Source organism: Chenopodium album, chromosome 2 (assembly GCF_948465745.1).
Source record: "Chenopodium album chromosome 2, dcCheAlbu1.1, whole genome shotgun sequence".
Classification (NCBI taxonomy): Eukaryota; Viridiplantae; Streptophyta; class Magnoliopsida; order Caryophyllales; family Amaranthaceae; genus Chenopodium; species Chenopodium album.
In genome coordinates this window covers 77,322,206-77,340,377 of record NC_137835.1, presented here as the reverse complement: position 1 = coordinate 77,340,377, position 18,172 = coordinate 77,322,206, and the positions used below count along the sequence as shown (strand labels likewise).

General features: G+C 34.6%; 1 protein-coding gene and 1 pseudogene across 2 annotated transcripts; one reads left to right on the top strand and one right to left on the bottom strand.

Annotated features, from left to right (window-relative positions):
* The first annotated feature begins 672 nt into the window (after window positions 1-672).
* On the top strand, window positions 673-2,264 carry LOC145576156 (expansin-A25 pseudogene; annotated as a pseudogene).
* Window positions 2,265-3,342: 1,078 nt separating this feature from the next.
* LOC145601298 (plastid division protein CDP1, chloroplastic-like) lies at window positions 3,343-12,749 on the bottom strand. Of its 2 annotated transcripts, none has more exons than XM_081657306.1 (12): window positions 12,291-12,749; window positions 10,087-10,200; window positions 9,855-9,992; window positions 9,388-9,492; window positions 9,172-9,294; window positions 8,277-8,645; window positions 7,909-8,004; window positions 7,721-7,840; window positions 6,865-6,930; window positions 6,033-6,791; window positions 5,246-5,436; window positions 3,343-3,770 (listed from the first exon to the last, which is right to left on the bottom strand). In XM_081657306.1, exons 1-12 carry the CDS (start codon window positions 12,615-12,617, stop codon window positions 3,686-3,688), a joined length of 2,493 nt encoding a protein of 830 aa, XP_081513432.1. In that variant the 5' UTR covers window positions 12,618-12,749; the 3' UTR covers window positions 3,343-3,685. The 2 variants fall into 2 exon arrangements, with proteins under 2 accessions (XP_081513432.1, XP_081513425.1); XM_081657299.1 differs by having other exon boundaries at window positions 12,258-12,748.
* Between the last annotated feature and the right edge of the window lie 5,423 nt (window positions 12,750-18,172).

The window sequence follows — 18,172 nt, the reverse complement described above, 5'->3', positions numbered from 1 at the left end:
TAGATTTAAATATGTAGTATAAAAATAAATATAAGGTATTGCATTTGTATATATTTCATTTTAATATTAAAAATTTGGTATCATTGAAACCTACCCATTTATATGTTTATCTAACTTTAATTATTACTGGCCCTATATATGTGCAAGAAATTCACTATCAGATTAATTAAAACAAATAAGCATACTAAAGAATGTGTATGAGATTATAACCAATGCAAGAATATAATTTGGATAGAGCATTCGAAAATTAAAGTCGAATGAAATTTTGTGTTATTTTAATTCTAATCCTATTATTAATGGTCAAAACTCAATATTGGCAGAAAAGATGGATCACAATCAAACATTATCAATTTGTGTTAATATAAAAAATCCCAATTATTCAACTTTCCTTATAATTATGATACAGTTATCTCAAATTCTCAATACTAGCAGAAAATAAGGGATCAAACCTGATATTGTTCCTTTTTTACTTTGTGATTTTATTTAATGTTAATTAATGTTTAAAAATTAAAGTCAAACAATATGACTATTTCTCTACTTTAAAATGCAAGATAATCATAAATATAACCCTTTTATAATTTAGTATTCTAATAGCAAAATAAGAACACTTTTTAATTAAGTTTTTTTTTTTTTTTTCTTCACAACTATTGTAATATCATAATTATTTTTACAATGGCTAATTCTCAATTAGCGGGTTATATTTATGTAGTATTATTAGGGCTAAATTTTGTTACAACTCAGGGATCAAATGATATCAATCATGGTGGACATGGATGGGATTTCGCTCATGCAACGTTTTATGGTGATATTAATGGCGGCGATACCATGTGTAAGTTTTCATGTCAATTAATAAATTTGAATGGAAGGAGTATCGACTAATATTGTAACTGTAAATCTCATTAGTTCACGATGTTTGTTATAGATTTATGCTTGTTTAAAGTAATGAGTCTTTTAGAATCAATTTTTATATATTGTCGAAATCAAATAATATGTATTTGTAAAAATGAATTCGAAAAAAAAAAAAAAAAAAAAAAAAAAAAAAAAAAAATTGTAGTGACACTAAACGAGTAAACGATGGTAACATATTTTCAATTTATAATTGATTTTAATGTCTTACTTGTTTTGTTATAAAAATTAAATTAGAGGTTCTTGATTTTGAAATGTGCATCTTTTTAGTTGTGAATCTTGTGATGCGGAGTAATTTTTGTGAGGTACATTTCTACAATTTCTCCTACTTTTTTTCGCATGTCGTTCATATTCTTGTGCGAAATTCATTTGTTAAATTTCATCAGCAACATGTATACGTGGAATGATGTAAAATTTACACACAAAGAGATGGATATTTTTTAATTTTTTTTGGTGTTCCACCCGGTTTACCTTTTGGTCTGATTCAAATTCGGACTCAATTTTGGGTGGTTAGATTTCAATCCCCTCTCAATTCTTGTCGTGGGGGATTAAACACGCACTTCTCTCTAACAAGTGCAGCCCTAATAACCAATGCACCGACATCCAATCTTTATTAATTGTGAATAATAAATTAGCTAAACGTTACTTTAGTCCTTTACATACATGTTATAGCAAATGATAATAACGTAACAATTAACCATATAATTAACTTTTCATGCATGAATTTATTATACACAGATGGTGCATGTGGGTACGGTGACCTATTCAAGCAAGGTTATGGTCTAGAAACAACAGCACTGAGTACAGCACTCTTCAACGATGGAGCTGCTTGCGGAGCGTGTTTCGAAATAGCTTGCATAGACTCAAAATGGTGTAAGCAAGGGGTCCGTCCGATTCGAGTAACGGCCACTAACTTTTGCCCTCCATGGTACGAGGAAACACCACAAGCGTGGTGCAATCCACCACGAAAACATTTTGATTTGACGATGCCTATGTTCCTAAAGATTGCAGAGTACAAAGGCGGTATTGTTCCGGTTGTTTATAGAAGAGTGAAATGCCAAAAGAAAGGAGGTGTTAAGTTTGAGCTTAAAGGAAATTCATATTGGTTGATGGTTTTGGTTTATAATGCTGGTGGTGTAGGGGATGTTACTGGGGTGAATATAAAAGGATCAAAAACAAGTTGGACACAAATGAGTCGTAATTGGGGGCAAAATTGGCAAACTTGGACGAGGTTGGAGGGTCAAAGTCTCTCATTTCAAGTGTCTACTAGTAATGGTAAGACGTTTCAATTCAACGACGTGGCACCAACTGATTGGCAGATAGGTCGTACATATGAGAGTAGAAAAAATATGCATTAGTTAATAGTTTTGTTTAGTTGGAAGATTAATGGCTAATAGATTGAAACTTTTAGTTTAAATTTAGTCATAGTTGTTTGTTATTGGAAGATTGATGGTTAATGGATTGAAACTTTTAGTTTAAATTTCAAGCAATGACATGAAATGTGTTTATAATTTTACTATAAAAAAGGGTTTAACTAAATATTTTGTTGTTGTTTGATCATATGCAAAATTAGAAGGCAAAGCTAAACAAAATCATTAAAAAGCTATTCACCAAACGTGACCTTTCTAGCAAAATAATGCTTATTTAATTTGCTACATTTATAATAGTATTAACGGTTTAGGAAAAATTTCAAGAACGCCAATTATATTGTTAATTAATTACTACAACGACCACCACATTACCATTAAACACTATCTATAAAATCTATACATTTGATATTTTCATTCTTCTACAATACCTAAACAACATTAGTTGTGATTTGCATGTCCTATCATAAAAATAAGGTCATTAGAAGGTGAAAATTCTCTAAATTAGTAGTTTGGTACTCTTATTTTATACACTCTGCCGTTAACTGCTTAAAGAGAGAAAAACTTACAAATCTGTTGAGCACAAAGCCAATTTAAGAGAAAGTATGAAGATTACAATACCCTTAAATGAAAAGTAAAGAAGATAAAAGAATGAATGGGTTAAACCAGTTCCAATTCCTCACAAGTCAATCAGAGTTCGCCCCTATCATCAAAAAGGACAACCAAAACAAATTAGAGATCATACAAATTCTCAATAAAAACCAACTCAATTTGTAGACCAGATTTTCTCAGTCTTATTGATTATCAATACAAACCACCTCAAATTTTTAACCATTTTTTCAAATTACAATCGAGGGTTCAAACACAGTTCAGTATACAATGTAGTATCATGGTATTTTTCACAGATCATAGTCATATTTAGATTATTCACGATCAAGCTATTTATACACAACAATTTGTAACAAATTCACATAAAACAAGCAAAAATTATAAAAGTATTAATAATAAGACAATAGATAATACTTTAATAAACCAATCAATCAATTAATAAATAAAGGGAAATCAGCGGGAAACAACAGGTTTGTTCATCCTGTTCCAACAATCAAATCTTGCTGAACTGCAGCTGAGTTCAGAACAACCAATTACTTAGCTGCAGCATCTTTCTGATAAATACAAAGAATAATTCATTTCCTTTCATTGTGAAAAAAAATTGTTCACAGGCAGCAATTTCACTGACATTTCGCAAGAAATTGCTCTTGAAAAAACAAATTTCAAGGAAAAGTGTGCTGATGCCATCACTATAAGCTAATGTTTTTTACAAGTCTGGTCAGTGGAAGAAATGAACTCAATTACCTAAAGAATTAGTAAGGTCCTAACTACTGAGTTACCATATACAGTGATCGAGGTATATATCAGGATGGGTTATCTACATCAGCTTTGCAGAACTTCCATGAACCATCATCTTGCCGTCGCAGAAGATAGCTGATTTTATAGGTGCTGCAGCCATATCAAAACAAAAATGTCAATACATTTCAGCCACCTAGAATGAAAATAAATAAATAAATAATGTTCAATTCAAAAAGAAAATTGACATGCCCTTGCCTACTAATAAATTTTAGATTACTAACCATAGGGTATGTAGCTATGGATTATATAATAGTTCAAAATTTAAGTCTATTTTAAGTTGGATATTCTTAGCTAGAGCGTGTATCTCAAATCTGGTTATATTCAATTCGGGTTGCATCCAAGCGCAAACTTCATTAGGGAAGGATTTTATAAGCTGCTGCACCCCTTCCCAGAGTTTATTCTCCTCACCCAAAGCCAAATCGGGGAAGAGGGTCATTTTATATGCTTCATTTCCTCTCCTCTGAACTTCTACACTATTAATTTTCCCAGTCTCTACCATTTTCAGACACATAATATCAAATTTAAAGTGTCCTTTCTTCTTCAATTTTCAAACACTTAACAATGAATTTGTGTAAGTGAGGATACAGTGGATGGAGTTTGAGAGTGGAGAAATTAACTGAAAGAACTAAATAAAAACCCTAGCAAAAAAGAAATTCAGCTAGAAAGCAATAATAGCAAATTAAAAGAGAGAAGTTTGACTTCAAAATGTCCTTAGATGACTAGCATTGTATAAAAGCACCATATCAAACCTGAATTACTTTATATATAACTATTGTTATATAGTCATATATCAACTGGCAAAAAGAAGATATGTTAGGAATCTTAGGATAACCCATCAGTTTCATGTGGCCTTTATCTGTAATATCATGTATAGAGATATTTGCGCTAACCATCTGAACATTCAAAATAAGCTTTAAAAAAAATGACCTAATCCTGAATGTCATCTCATTTCATAATATACTTGCATAATACAAATTAGTCCTCACAAAAACAAGCACATAAAATATAGATATTCCTGAAATTTCCTACCTCTCTTATAGCTGTTTGTTTAGTTAATTATTCGATCTACTTTATCATAATAAGAACCATGCATGTATTACAAAATCAATTTTAAGTTACACCTCAAAGACAATAATAGTTAATAAGAGCTGAGAAATAAAACTAGTATATAATAAAATCATTGAACTCAAATCTAAAAGTAACTTTATCAACATATTGACATAATTGTAAGTTACACCTCAACAAGATTGAGAAGGGGAAGCCTAACTAATGGAAGGAGTGGCCGTTTAGTGTCCTTTTAAAAATGTCTACAATTTTTTTTTTTAATTGTTTAGTGCTTTCAGTTTTATGTGCGTCTCCTCCATGCTGCCTTATTCGTTAAAGGAAAAGAGAAGTGGGAGGTAAGATAAGTGGCTTCAATGAATTTGCATCTGTGAAAGTTGTATCAAATGCAATAACAAGCCAGAACATGGAAGCAATACAAACTGATCGAGAAAGCGTAAAGCAAAGGATTTGACTCTCTGAGAAACAAACTTGGGAAAATGATGATTTAAATGCCGTCTTACCTATAATAATTTGGATTCCTTTGTTGATCTTCTTCAATAAGCTCTGCAGCTTCCTCCAACAGAACATCAATTTCTGCTGTTTCAGTGCCGGTGGCATCTGAGAATGTATCAGCTCGAAGGACTGATAATTGCAGCAAAACAAATCTCCAAAAACATGATTTGTCTTTGGCTGCATCTGCCAAAGCTTGCCACTGGAAAAAAAGCACACACAATTATCAAGCACATTACATATTACCAGGGGAGTTATAAGAGTCTCCATTATGAGACCCGTCATAACAACCCGTCAAAATAATACAATTATATAACAACACTGAAAAGGAGCGGGAAAAGGCATTAGTATAAAAATAGTCTATATACTTCAAATTATAGTAGGTAGATAAACATGAGCAAATGCCAGGCAATAACACAATGAACACCATTCTGTAAATAATAATAAAGTTATAATCAATTTTGAATTGTGAATGTCAGGAGGAAAGAAGAGAGCAAGACTGAATAAAAGAAATGTCTTCGAAATCTAGAATGGTTGATATAAAATATTCTGTTATAAGCACTGCACTACCATCAATTTTTAAAAATACGGACCAAAAGTTATACGAGTAGCAAAGATCTAGGTACAACAAAAGCCCTTTGATTTCCATCTTCCTTTGGACTTGTTGAGGGTTGTAAACCAGCTCAATGCCAACAGTTCCTTTGCAAATGCATAAATACCAGCAGGTAGCTGGGATGACAATAAAGTCTGAAGCTCAAATTAAGCTAGTAAAAAGGGAGAATTATAGCTGAGTCCTACCTCAAGCAGCATAGAGTCATCAAGAACGTCAAAGAGCAAATGAACTTGATGATCAGGACCGAGGGCTTCAGCTTTGATCACTTGCCATTGTCTTACAAGAGCTTCAGCTTCTTCAAGAGTCATTACCCTGTCATATGAAGCAGGCACAGGAGATGATAAGCCAGCAAAGACAGACGATTTTTGCCTTTTTTCTGTGTCAGATTGATTGCCGACTCCCAGCTTCAAAGTTGATAAAAACTGCTGCATTGCTGCAGCAAAGTTGTTATGCATGCCATTATGCCTAGAGTGATCACCAACAGATGAGCATAAAGTTTTTCTATTCGCCAGTCTGGAGCCATACACACGCCCACTTTGCCTACTTAACATCTTTGAAGTGGCAAAGACAACACAACCTAGAACTGCGACAAATGTTATACGCCCGAAAATTTTTCCTTGAGCCATCCAGCTAGTAGCAGCTTTCTGATGGTAGCTACCAAGATCTCGCTTTAACTGTGGTGGTGGTGGTGGAGTGGCTGTTCCGGTCTGGGTGCTAGGTTTAGCTTCTTGTAATGGACTTCGCAGATTAGTAGGAGTCAACTGCTTTACAGCAGGCCCAAGATGTTGGGAGGACACCAATGAAGCAAGACGCTCATCAGACACCATTCGATCAGACAAAACAGCAGGAGATATTGTCCTGTGGTTTACATTTGGCACAGAAGGTGACAAACCTCTACTTTGCTTGTTGCCAAAAGATTTCTTCTCCTGACCAAAATACCCAGCCTGTAGGAAAACTAAAAATGATATAGTTCATTATTTCATGAATTATAAACCATCAGAAATGTGATCATCGTACCAATGAAGGGGAACACTCTCGGGTATCTGAAAACAAGCACAGCACAACATCTTTCAGCCATTTTTCCTGGTCAATATAATACAACAAATGAGTAAAAAATGTCAAAAGGAATACAATTACTGCCTGACTCAAAAATACAAGATATAGTGGCATAAGAGAAAAAAAAAAAAAAAAAAAAAAGAATGATCAAAATCAAAAAGTAATTTCAGTTTCACTAGGGAGCAGAAGGAAAGAAAAGACAACAAAATTAGTTAAACAACAGCATGACTACTGTTTCTGCTGATTAAATGCTAGAAGCTATATGCACCCTATGATCATAATTTCTCATGTTTGACAGGACTAATACAAACTTTATTACCCAATGGTTGTGTCCTCAAGGTGTACAAAAGCAAAATCATGTCTTCAATCAGTCATCAAATTAAGGCTATCTACAACAGATAAGAAAATTCCAAAAACAATTGCTTACAGGAGACTAAAAACAAAACTATATCATTGTCATATGATGCAGCTTGGAAAAGTACCCAAAGGTTTTTCATAATGCATCATGCCAAACTGAACTCACCAACAGACAGGTCTAAATCATCATAAAAAAGGAACCATTAATGACAAAGGTCTGTTTAATTTTACAGGTACTGCTGAAGGTCCCTAACAGCCTATACACATGACATAAAGACAAAAGGTGAAAACATATACCATCACAACTCACAAAGGATCACTAATCCTAATGATTCCTGAGTCCTGCCAACCGACAGAAAGATAGCAAAAGAGTACAGCAATTAATCTGTAGCAAGTCTAACAATCAACAGACAACATATCAAAAAATAAAACATATAGATCTATATAAGAGCTGACATACTAATGAATAGTCCGAGGCAGGAGCATCTTTGCCTTCCTTTCCCAAGAGTGAGTTTCTAGATCCTGAATTTTTACTGGATTCAACCTGTCGAAGCCTTTCAAGAGTGTCTGCCTCACTACCCTGCAAGAAACAATCTTGAGCATCTGACAATTGCTAAACATTAATGAAGTAATAAGAAAAGGGTAAACCTGTCCAAGAAGGAACAAGCAAAATGCTTCTTCAAGTTTCAGGTCAACACCATCGGATGCCATCAGACACTCGCATATTGATCTTGCTTTGCTAATCTATGCAACGTGATGAGTCACAATAATTAGTGCCCAACTCATTCCAGAAAAGATAACAATTCCATTAAGTTCCTAAGAATAGATAGGTATAATAAAAACAACGGATCTCAGTAACATTGCTGAAAAGCAAAAGTCAGTTATTTTTTAAGAGTATTTTTAATTCCAATAAATTAATTAGTAAAAGGTATCCAAATATCATAACTTTTATCTAACTCAATTTTCTTAGTCCATAAATCAAACTATTTCTACCATCAAGGTTGTGAGAAATTTACCCAGTCTCTTTGTCTGCTAGAGAACCCAAAAGCTATATGAGCCATCAGTGCAGTGTAGAAACAGTCAAAATCAATCACCACCCTCTGATTTTGAGACCCAAGAGATTTCTTGTTCTTACGAGTCAATGCTAAATTGTCCCAGGGGATCAGATCAACAACTTCTGAAGCCGTGAGTTTACCAAGTGCATTACTCAAGAAGCAGGGCCAATCACTGACCCGGCATGAAGCTTCTACATCAAGACCTTGCCTTAGCAATTCCCGCAAAGCTGCCATTGCTCCACGCCTGCGTTCAGCATTGTCTGTAGTCTGAGGCATTGCCAACAATTCCAATGTGCAAGCAGGTGCAAGCCCTTCTAAAGAATCTTCTATCTATAGGCAAGGCCAACAAAGAAAATACAATTATAATATATAAATGAAGTTCATTCAGCATGCCATTGAAATACACATGAAGCATGCAACCTCTAAATTGAGGGCAATGGAATAAAAAACAAAATGACACTAAGAGTGATAAAATGTCACACTGCACACAACATCTCATTATGGATTTATGTTTCATTCATGGTATTGTACTTATAAGCAGGAGAACAATTGTCAGCATCGACAACATGTACATATAATAGTTCTGATCTAATCTATGCAATACAGTAAAAGCAATAAATATGTTATTTCAGTGATAAGACATCTCAATTTTGTATGTATGTATACCTTCTCCTTGGCTGCTCAAAAACAATAATACCATCTAAATCATTAAAATATAAAAAACAGCAAACCAATATCAAAAATGAGAATAAACTGCAGATATTGCGAATCTTCACACATAATGAGCTTCACAGACTCTAACAGCATATAGAATGATATATTTCGAAAATTAGAATATCATAAAAGAAAATACTACCTCCAAAAGAAGCTTCATTTTTCCCAAGGATGTCTTACTCCTCAAAAGACATTGGGCACGAGCAAGAGCTTCAAATCCTTGCGACACTTTATTTTTCTCCAAATGGATCTTGGCGATTGCACACTTCAAGAAAGCACCTATGATAAGAAAAGGACACATAACAAGGCTGCTAGAATATACAGCAGCGACTCCAGATATCATTCCCACTTATCTTACCTCTGCAAGAGCCATAGAAAGAAGTACATCATGAGCATGTGGCTTGGCATCAGGGTACAGGAGAGCTGCTCGACCAATGTCTAAAACTAGCTTCTCTTCTCCAACCTAAGAAATAAAATAACAAAACATCAATGAAAATTCAGGACAAATCTCTAGTAGATTAAGGTCCCAACAGCAGTCGTACAATGCACCCCGGCTAAGTTCAGAACAAAAAGATGCACATGCAAAAGGGTAGCTCAAAGCTTGTAGAAAGAGCAATTGACAAGGTATTTTTCCCTTCATATCTATTGAAAACAGAAATATAAACTAGCCTTTCTTGGGCGTTAAATGTAGCCCAGACAAAGCAGGTCAAAACAGCTGTGAGAATCCCACATCTGTCATCTTACATATATCGCTCGAAAATAATGATAAAACATAACAATAACAAAATCCAGCTCAGTCTAACATGAAGTCATAAACGATAATACCTCTTGAAGAAGGCAAAGAGCACCAGGTAACCAAGCCCACGGAATGCGCAGAGTAGATTTTGGTGGAATTTTCTCTTTAATATCACCAGCATACTCCGGTTCAAAAAGGAGTTTATCTCTAACATCCATCAACAAATCCTGCAAACATAAACACCACAGCATTGATATTGAAATGAAAAGACATTCTAACTCGCATTCATCCTAAGTAAGCCATTCAACAAGTTACATTTACCTGACGGGATACAACAGCCTCCATTGAATACCCTTCTTCGACCTCAGCATTTTTCAGGTCCATCACAGACTTCACAATCTGATCCTTCTCTGCCTTATCAGGAACACCAATAATCTGCATAATTTAATTGCAATGTAAGCTTGCTATCCCAGGTTTCAAGTGTAGGAGAGTTAACAAATTTTGAAAAAGAAACAAAGAGGTTGAACAGCCTCCTTTGGCTTCAAGCCTTCAAACATTTCTAAAGACAGCTACATTTAGAAAGGATACCCTCTACGATACACACATAAAGCCACTACATAAAGTATCAGCTTGAACAAGACAAAGATTTTGGATGAGAAACCCTCCTCCCAAATAAGCAGTATCCAAAAGTAGGTGCTATAAGGCACTCCATATATAGTAGATGACATTCTGCTGCTATATAATTTTTAAAAAACAACTGCACTGTGGTCAGAGCATAAATCAAAAAACTGCACTGTTTGTTAGTAAGACTTGAGACTTTAAGAGCTTTATGCATTATGCGCCAAAGGGCAACAGGCCACAACTAAGGTAGCGTAAAAGAAGCATGCTTTATTGTTTCAGCACTAGAAGCCACTTATAAGATCACATATACTACTTTATATATTTTTGCAAAGTGCAAATTCTACATCAAGACACAAAGAACTAGCTCAAATATGCCCATTTCACCTATTAGCATTTTTTGGCCACTCAAAAATGTCAATCAAACTAAGACCGACTTGCATAAAAAAATGCATCTAAAAATCTAGATTGTCTTTCATCAGATCTGTCAGATGTCTGCAGTTCTGCACCACTTTGAAAATAATTCCCTCAGTCCCTTTGAATCAAAATTTAGCTATTCTACACTAGCTAGTAAAATAAAACCCATCACAATATAATATTATACGCCAACTGAGCGGTCTGAGCCTAATCTATTCAATATTAAATGGTACTTTACAACTCCAATGCAATTTTAAATAGTAGAACTCAGCTTCCTAATATATATACAAGTTATATCAGCCATTTCAGATAAAGGGAAGTAGTACACTCCACTAGTTCACTACATAGTTACAACCCATTTCAAAAAATCAGCAGCTCCACTATTTCCCAAACAGCTATAATCCAAGAATACACTCATTAACAAACATTCACCTCACCTGCCTCACCAAATCCTCCTACAATCCTGTGAACCTTTTCCAGTAAAAACAACCCACATTTTCACTCCCCATTCCCCACTGTTAATCTATGCACAAGCAAACATCAATCAGCAGCTCCACCATTAACCAAACAACTATAACCCAAGAATACACTCATTAGCAAACATTCACCTTGCCTGCCTCACCAAAAACATCTACAGCTCCGTGAACCTAGCGTAATTTTACAGTAAACCAACCCACATTGTCACTCCCCGTTCCCCACTGTTACTCTCCGCACATGCAAACATCAATCAGCAGCTCCACCATTTCCCAAACAACTATAATCCAAGAATACACTCATTAACAGATTTTCACCTCGCCCACATCACCAAAATATCCTATAATTCTTCGTACCTTTCCAGTAAACCAACCCACATTGTCACTCCCCATTCCCCACTGTTACTCTCCGCACACACAAACATCAATCAGCAGCTCCACCATTTCCCAAACAACTATAATCCAAGAATACAGTCATTAACAAATTTTCACCTCGCCCACATTACCAAAATATCCTATAATTCTTCGTACCTTTCCAGTAAACCAACCCACATTGTCACTCCCCATTCCCTACTATTACTATATGCACAAGCAAACATCAATCAGCAGCTCCACTATTTCCCAAACAACTATAATCCGAGAATACACTCATTAACAAACTTTCACCTCGCCCACTTCAGGAACCTAGCGTAAAATTCGATAAAGCCACCCACATTGTCACTCCCACTGTTACTCTGCGCTTAAGCAAACATCAACCGAAGACTTAACAACCTACATTATCACCGGAAAAATCGCAATCATACAACACAAATCTACACAAAAGCTACAGCAATTCCTCAATAATCAACGACAATTAACCCACATTGCACTACACCAAATCAAAAAATTGCAGCAAAAATCCAAAAAACATATAAAATAGTATTATCACAAAAAAAAAAAAAAGTAATAAATGACTAATTTTTCAGTGAAATGAGGAGAGAAAACCTGGTAACAAGAAACGGGAATTTCAATACCGACATGATTAGAAGTATTATGGCCATTAACATGAGCATCCAAAACACGAAATGCAGTAGCACTAGCATTCACATTTACACTCCATCTTCTTCGTTCAACAGATCTATGATGATGATGACGACGATATATTACAGCAGCACAACGAATCAAGGAAGAAAACGACGAGAATCTTCTAGAACAATGCGAAGGTTCTGGAAGAGAGAGAAAACCACCGCCGGCGACGGTGGTGGAGGTACCGGAGCTCCGGCGACGGGAGCAAAGAGGGGAATTGAAGGAGCAACAGTGTGATGATGAAGCGATTTCTGGCAATAAAATGGGAATTGGTGCCATTGAATTTGTCGCATTTCAAACCCTAATTTTGATTTTTAATGGAGTTTTAGGGAAGAAGTTGTTGCGTCATTTTGGGGATTTTTTGAGGAGTGGAGTGATTAAGGGACTTTTGTGAGAGAGAAATTTGGAGGGTTTTATTATTAACTTTAAACATGTGTAAATCGTGTATTTTTCACTCTTTAGCTAAAACTAATTTCTAGCTTTTTAAAAATTTTGTTTTTAATCTTGAACCACTCAGTAGTCGGGCCTTTGTCTCAATGTCTCGGATCGCTTTTGTTGTAGATGTGCAATCAATAATTTTGTTAAAAGGATTTTTAAAATTGAAATTGTTATTGTCAACTTAAAATGAGTTATTCTTTAAGATCATTTTTTTTTTAAAATTGAACCTTGTTTGCACTTATATATTTCTTCTTGCATTTATATATTTCTTGTTACATACTAAGAACATAGTTGATCATTTTGTTTAGATGCTCAAATAGTCATTTTTGTTATAAGAGGTTGAATTCCTTAGAGCATGGGCATTGGTGAGTCACAAGCCTACTCACAACACTATCTCTCTTCTTCTGAGCTACCTTACCATTGCATACGGTGACTCGTTACATACTCACAAAGAGGGGAAGCAACGTCTGCTGATGCTCTGATGAGTAACTGACATATGCATGGGCTTTGCTAACTCTTTTATAAAGGAATCTCATATTTATTTGTTGGTCCAATTACCACATGACAACTCATCCAAATTGCTGAACATTTGCATGAGATGTTGTTTTAGTCCAACAGCTCTATTATTTGGAGCACTTTCGTGTTGATATTATTACTCTAACGGTAATTTTTCACTTCATTTAAACATATTTCTAAAAAATAATTTCACCAACGGTATAATTATAATTTTATCTATAAATAGAGCCTAATATTGATATAGTTTTTCACCCTTAAAATTTCACTCTTCTTTTTTTCATTATAAAAATATTTTGTGATTATGGATCTTAATAATCCTAATTACGGAAGTGGTTCCTCTCAAAATAATCCAAATAACCAATCTTCCAATTCTCCAAATTTTCAAAGTAATTTTCATTTTGATCCAAATAACCCTAATAATCCAAATGCTCAAAGGATGCTATTTTATAACATTCCTAACCAACCAACGCATCCAAACCAACAATTTGTACAACAATTCCCAAATCAATTTCCAAACCAAAATTACACCCAACAATTCTCAAACCAATTTTTAAACCAAAATTTGCAACAAATTCCCCAAAATTATCCTTCTGGTTTTATGTTCCCAATGTCGCAACATTATGGTGTGAACCAAATAATTCAAAACAGTCCAGCAACTCCCGAGGGAGAAAGAAGCAGTAACTTAACCCCACTCGATGATCCAAGGGTTCCACAACAAGCCAATGATGATGCTGATGCTGATGGTGTTGGTGATGATGATGTTGTTCAAGGTCCCCACGGGAGCAACACTAATGTTAGGGCAGAAAAATGGGGTGCAAAAGAAGATGATGCCCTCGTTTCGGCTTGGGTAGAATGTGCAGTTGAAGATCCAGAGACGGCAACTGATCAAAGTTTGGCCGTAATGTGGAGGAACATAAAATCATATCTCATATACTTGTGTGCCCATATATCATAATAATTACCAGCCATTTTTTTGAATAATTTTAGAAGTTATAAATAAGGGGGCTACACTTCATATTTCAATACATAAATATAAGTATTATTTCTACAAAAAAAAAAATAACTCTCTCTTCCTCTCTACCAAAAAATATTACAAAATGAACTCTGATTCAAATTCTTCTAATTCATCTAGTTCTGGGTTATTTGATTACATGGTGAACGACTATGTAGAGTGGCATGAATCAATTACCCAAAGGCGAAAAGAAGATGAATTGATCGAGGAAGCGATCAATACAGCTGTTGTTCCCTTTGTAACATCAACTTATCAGACCCTTTCACTCTTGAACCTACGTACCAAAGGTGGTATGTACCAAGAGATCGAGAATATGCTGATATTCAGTTATATAACGATTACTTTAGTCCCCAACCATTGTACCCTGCTAATATGTTTCGTCGACGGTTTTGCATGCGTAAGAATGTGTTCACACGCATTGTTAATCAACTAAGCGAAAGTGATGTTTACTTTCAACAAAGGTCGGATGCCACCGCAAGACTAGGTGCATCCCCCCTCCAAAAATGCACTGCAGCAATTCGAATGTTAGCATACGGTACATCTGCCGATGCAGTTGACGAGTATCTTAAAATCGCGTCAAGTACTGCAAGAGAAGGTCTGGCTCACTTTGTTGAAGGGGTCGTAGCTCAATTTGGACTAGAGTACTTGAGGAGGGCAAATACTATGGATACTGAACGGCTCCTCCGTGAAAGTTATGCTCGTGGATTTCCTGGTATGATGGGCAGCATTGATTGCATGCATTGGGAGTGGAAAAATTGTCCGCGTGCATGGAAAGGAATGTATCAAGGTAGAAGTAAAACAACAACGGTGATCTTGGAGGCTGTTGCTTCGCAAGACTTGTGGATATGGCACGCTTTTTTTGGAACCCCGGGTTCTTGTAATGATATAAATGTCCTCCAACGGTCGCCGGTGTTCTCTGATATATGTGAAGGAAAAGCTCCAGAGGTTACCTTCAATGTCAACGGAAATACATACAATATGGGTTATTATCTTACAGACGGTATCTATCCGAAATGGGCAACATTTATCCCAGCAATCAAACATCCACAAACTGGTAAGCACAAATTATTTACCAAGAAGCAACAGAGTTATCGAAAGGACATTGAACGTGCCTTTGGAGTGTTACAAGCTCGATTTGCAATAATACGTCAACCAAGTCTAGCATGGTCGACCGAAATTTTATGGAAAATTGTAATGGCTTGTATTATCATGCATAATATGATTGTTAAAGATGAGCGAGATGGATATTTGAATTATGATGCAACTGAATTTATCAATGATCAACCGCAAAATGTAGCTGAATCATCAACTAGTAACAACAACCAACCATTTACTGTGAGAAGTGGACGATTGGATAGGCTCAATCTAAATGGTTATATGGAAAATAGAAATAATGTTCGTGATAGGGAGACCCATATTGCACTAAAGAATGACTTGGTTGAACATATATGGGGACGTTTCGGCAACGAATGAAGAGATGACAAAAGTCGCTGTTAATGAATATTGTATTTTAAATTTTAATGAATGTCTTTGCTAAATAAACTACGTTATTAATATATTGTATTATTTTTGTACTTTTCATTTCAAAAATTAGAAAATTTTTTTTATTAATATTGTACTATTTATAATGCTCTAATTAAAAAGAAAAAAAATTAAAAATGTCTAACTTTTTTTAATTAATTATGTAAGTTCAAAAATTACAAATAAATAATAGAGATTAATACATGTTTTAAAAAATATAAAATAAAACAAGAGTGAGAAAGAGAAAATGATGGGGTAGTTAGGAGAGAGAATGGTGAGTAACCTCACCATTGTAGATAAATAAATAAGGTGACTCACACTAGTAGCTTAAGATAGTGGAAGGTGAGGTGGAAGATGATTTGGAAAAAAGATAAATAAAAAAGATAGTTGAAAGTGAGGTGGAGAATGGTGAGTAACCTCACCAATGCCCATGCTCTTATGCTTTTATATAGAGCAATTTTGGTTGCTTGGGTGATGTGTCATATTATACATATAATACGATTGGTTGTGGCGTCACGAAGTATTGGGAAGGTGCACAATACATAAGAGACTATGTGGCATATCGACATTTTTAGAAACGTCTTAGTATAGATATGAAAAAGAGTTTTATGAGACTATGATTAGATGAAGTTATCAAGGAAATTTATCACTTGAAAACAAAAATGCATGGTTTCGTAGTAAAAGAAAGATGAAGGATTAATAAATTTGTAGACTTTTAATATGATTAGAAAAGGTTCGAAAAGTCCAAAATTTTTATATTGGATTGTCATTAGGATCGCTTTTATTAAGCAGTAGCTAAGTTATTAGTGTAGGAAAATTAGTCAATTTTTTTTTATAAACGATGAACAACTTCAAACAAAATAGAAAGAGAAAAAAAGAGATAAATGTTGAATTATAGACATCGGTAGTCATTACAATGAAGACTTAGGGATGTAGAGCCTTGGAGTGTACATGTACCTCAAGGAGGAATATGGATGGGTGAGAACTTGGGAACAAGAATACATGATCATATAGGAGATTCAATACCTGGCACGTTGGTTCAAAGTTGTGTGATCATGCAACTATCTTGTACAAGGTGTGCAAATGGGGTGGAAATTCGATGCGTTTGTGAATACCTTCTTCGATAAGACCACATAATGTGACTTAATGTAAATACAAGTGTAGATTAGTGACAAAATCCTAATGTATTAAAATTTATGCATTTGAATGACAAATATGAATTAGATTTGGGAGTAAGAAGAAACCATAAAGAGATCCTCACCCAAATCCCTAGCAGTTTTTAATCTCACTACTAATAAAACTACGTTCTTTGAGTGTATTAAGTGTCAACTGAAAAAGAAGGTTAATCCTTTAATTACAAACAGATGAATTAAATGAGAATTTTCCTCATGACTACAACAAATTAATAGACTCATAGCCAACTTTAAATGAATCACGCCAACATGAAAGAGGGTTTAATTCGCAACAACAACTCATCATTGAAGTTGATAATTTGTTTCTTTTCCATAAGCTGAGTAAAGGTTCTCGTGAAAGCTTTTCTCTAGGAATCATTATTGGTGCTCTTATTTGACTTGGATTTTGGTGAGTTGAGGCCCTTGAGGATGTGGATTGAATAGGTTTCCCTTTAATTTGTGTTGTCTCAATGGTAAGGATGAGTTTATTGCAAGTCTTGAGCAAAGTTTTAATATGAGTTTTGTTCAAGATTCTTGTAATAAAGTCATTAAAGACTCATGTGATGACTCTGATGAGTCTTGGATTGAGTTTGAAAAATCAAAACTCAGTCGAGACTTTACATGGAGAACAAATGGGGGTCCATTAGTTGGTTGGTTGCCAATCAAAACTTGTCATCTCACCAAGCAAAAGCTTACAATAATTTTAAAAAATTAATTAAAGATATCTTACAAATAAAATAAATATATTTTGAAGAGAATAAGTAAATATGGAGTGAGTCTTGGAATAATGTGTGAATTTGAAGAAAGTCTTGTATGAATCTGAATAATAAAAAAAAAGTATTTAAAAGTTAATGAAAAGTTGATATAGTGATATGACATAGTCGAGAGTTTGCGTCCGAGTCTAGGGATAAACTCACCCTAACTCTTATGTACCTAAAATTCTTTTTTCTAACTACCTGTGCAATGCACGGGTTATTCCTATAAAATTGTATTGAGAGATAAGTGAGGAAATATCAGTAAGTCATTATAGGGTATAATATGTAATCAGAAACATGATTAAAGAAATTAAAATTTTGGAACTTTAATCGAAAAAAAGGCTTAAATAAAAGGTGGAAGTGCTAAAATTAAAGAGAGAATAGGAAAAGATTGAATTAAAGGGGAAAGAAGAAGATGAA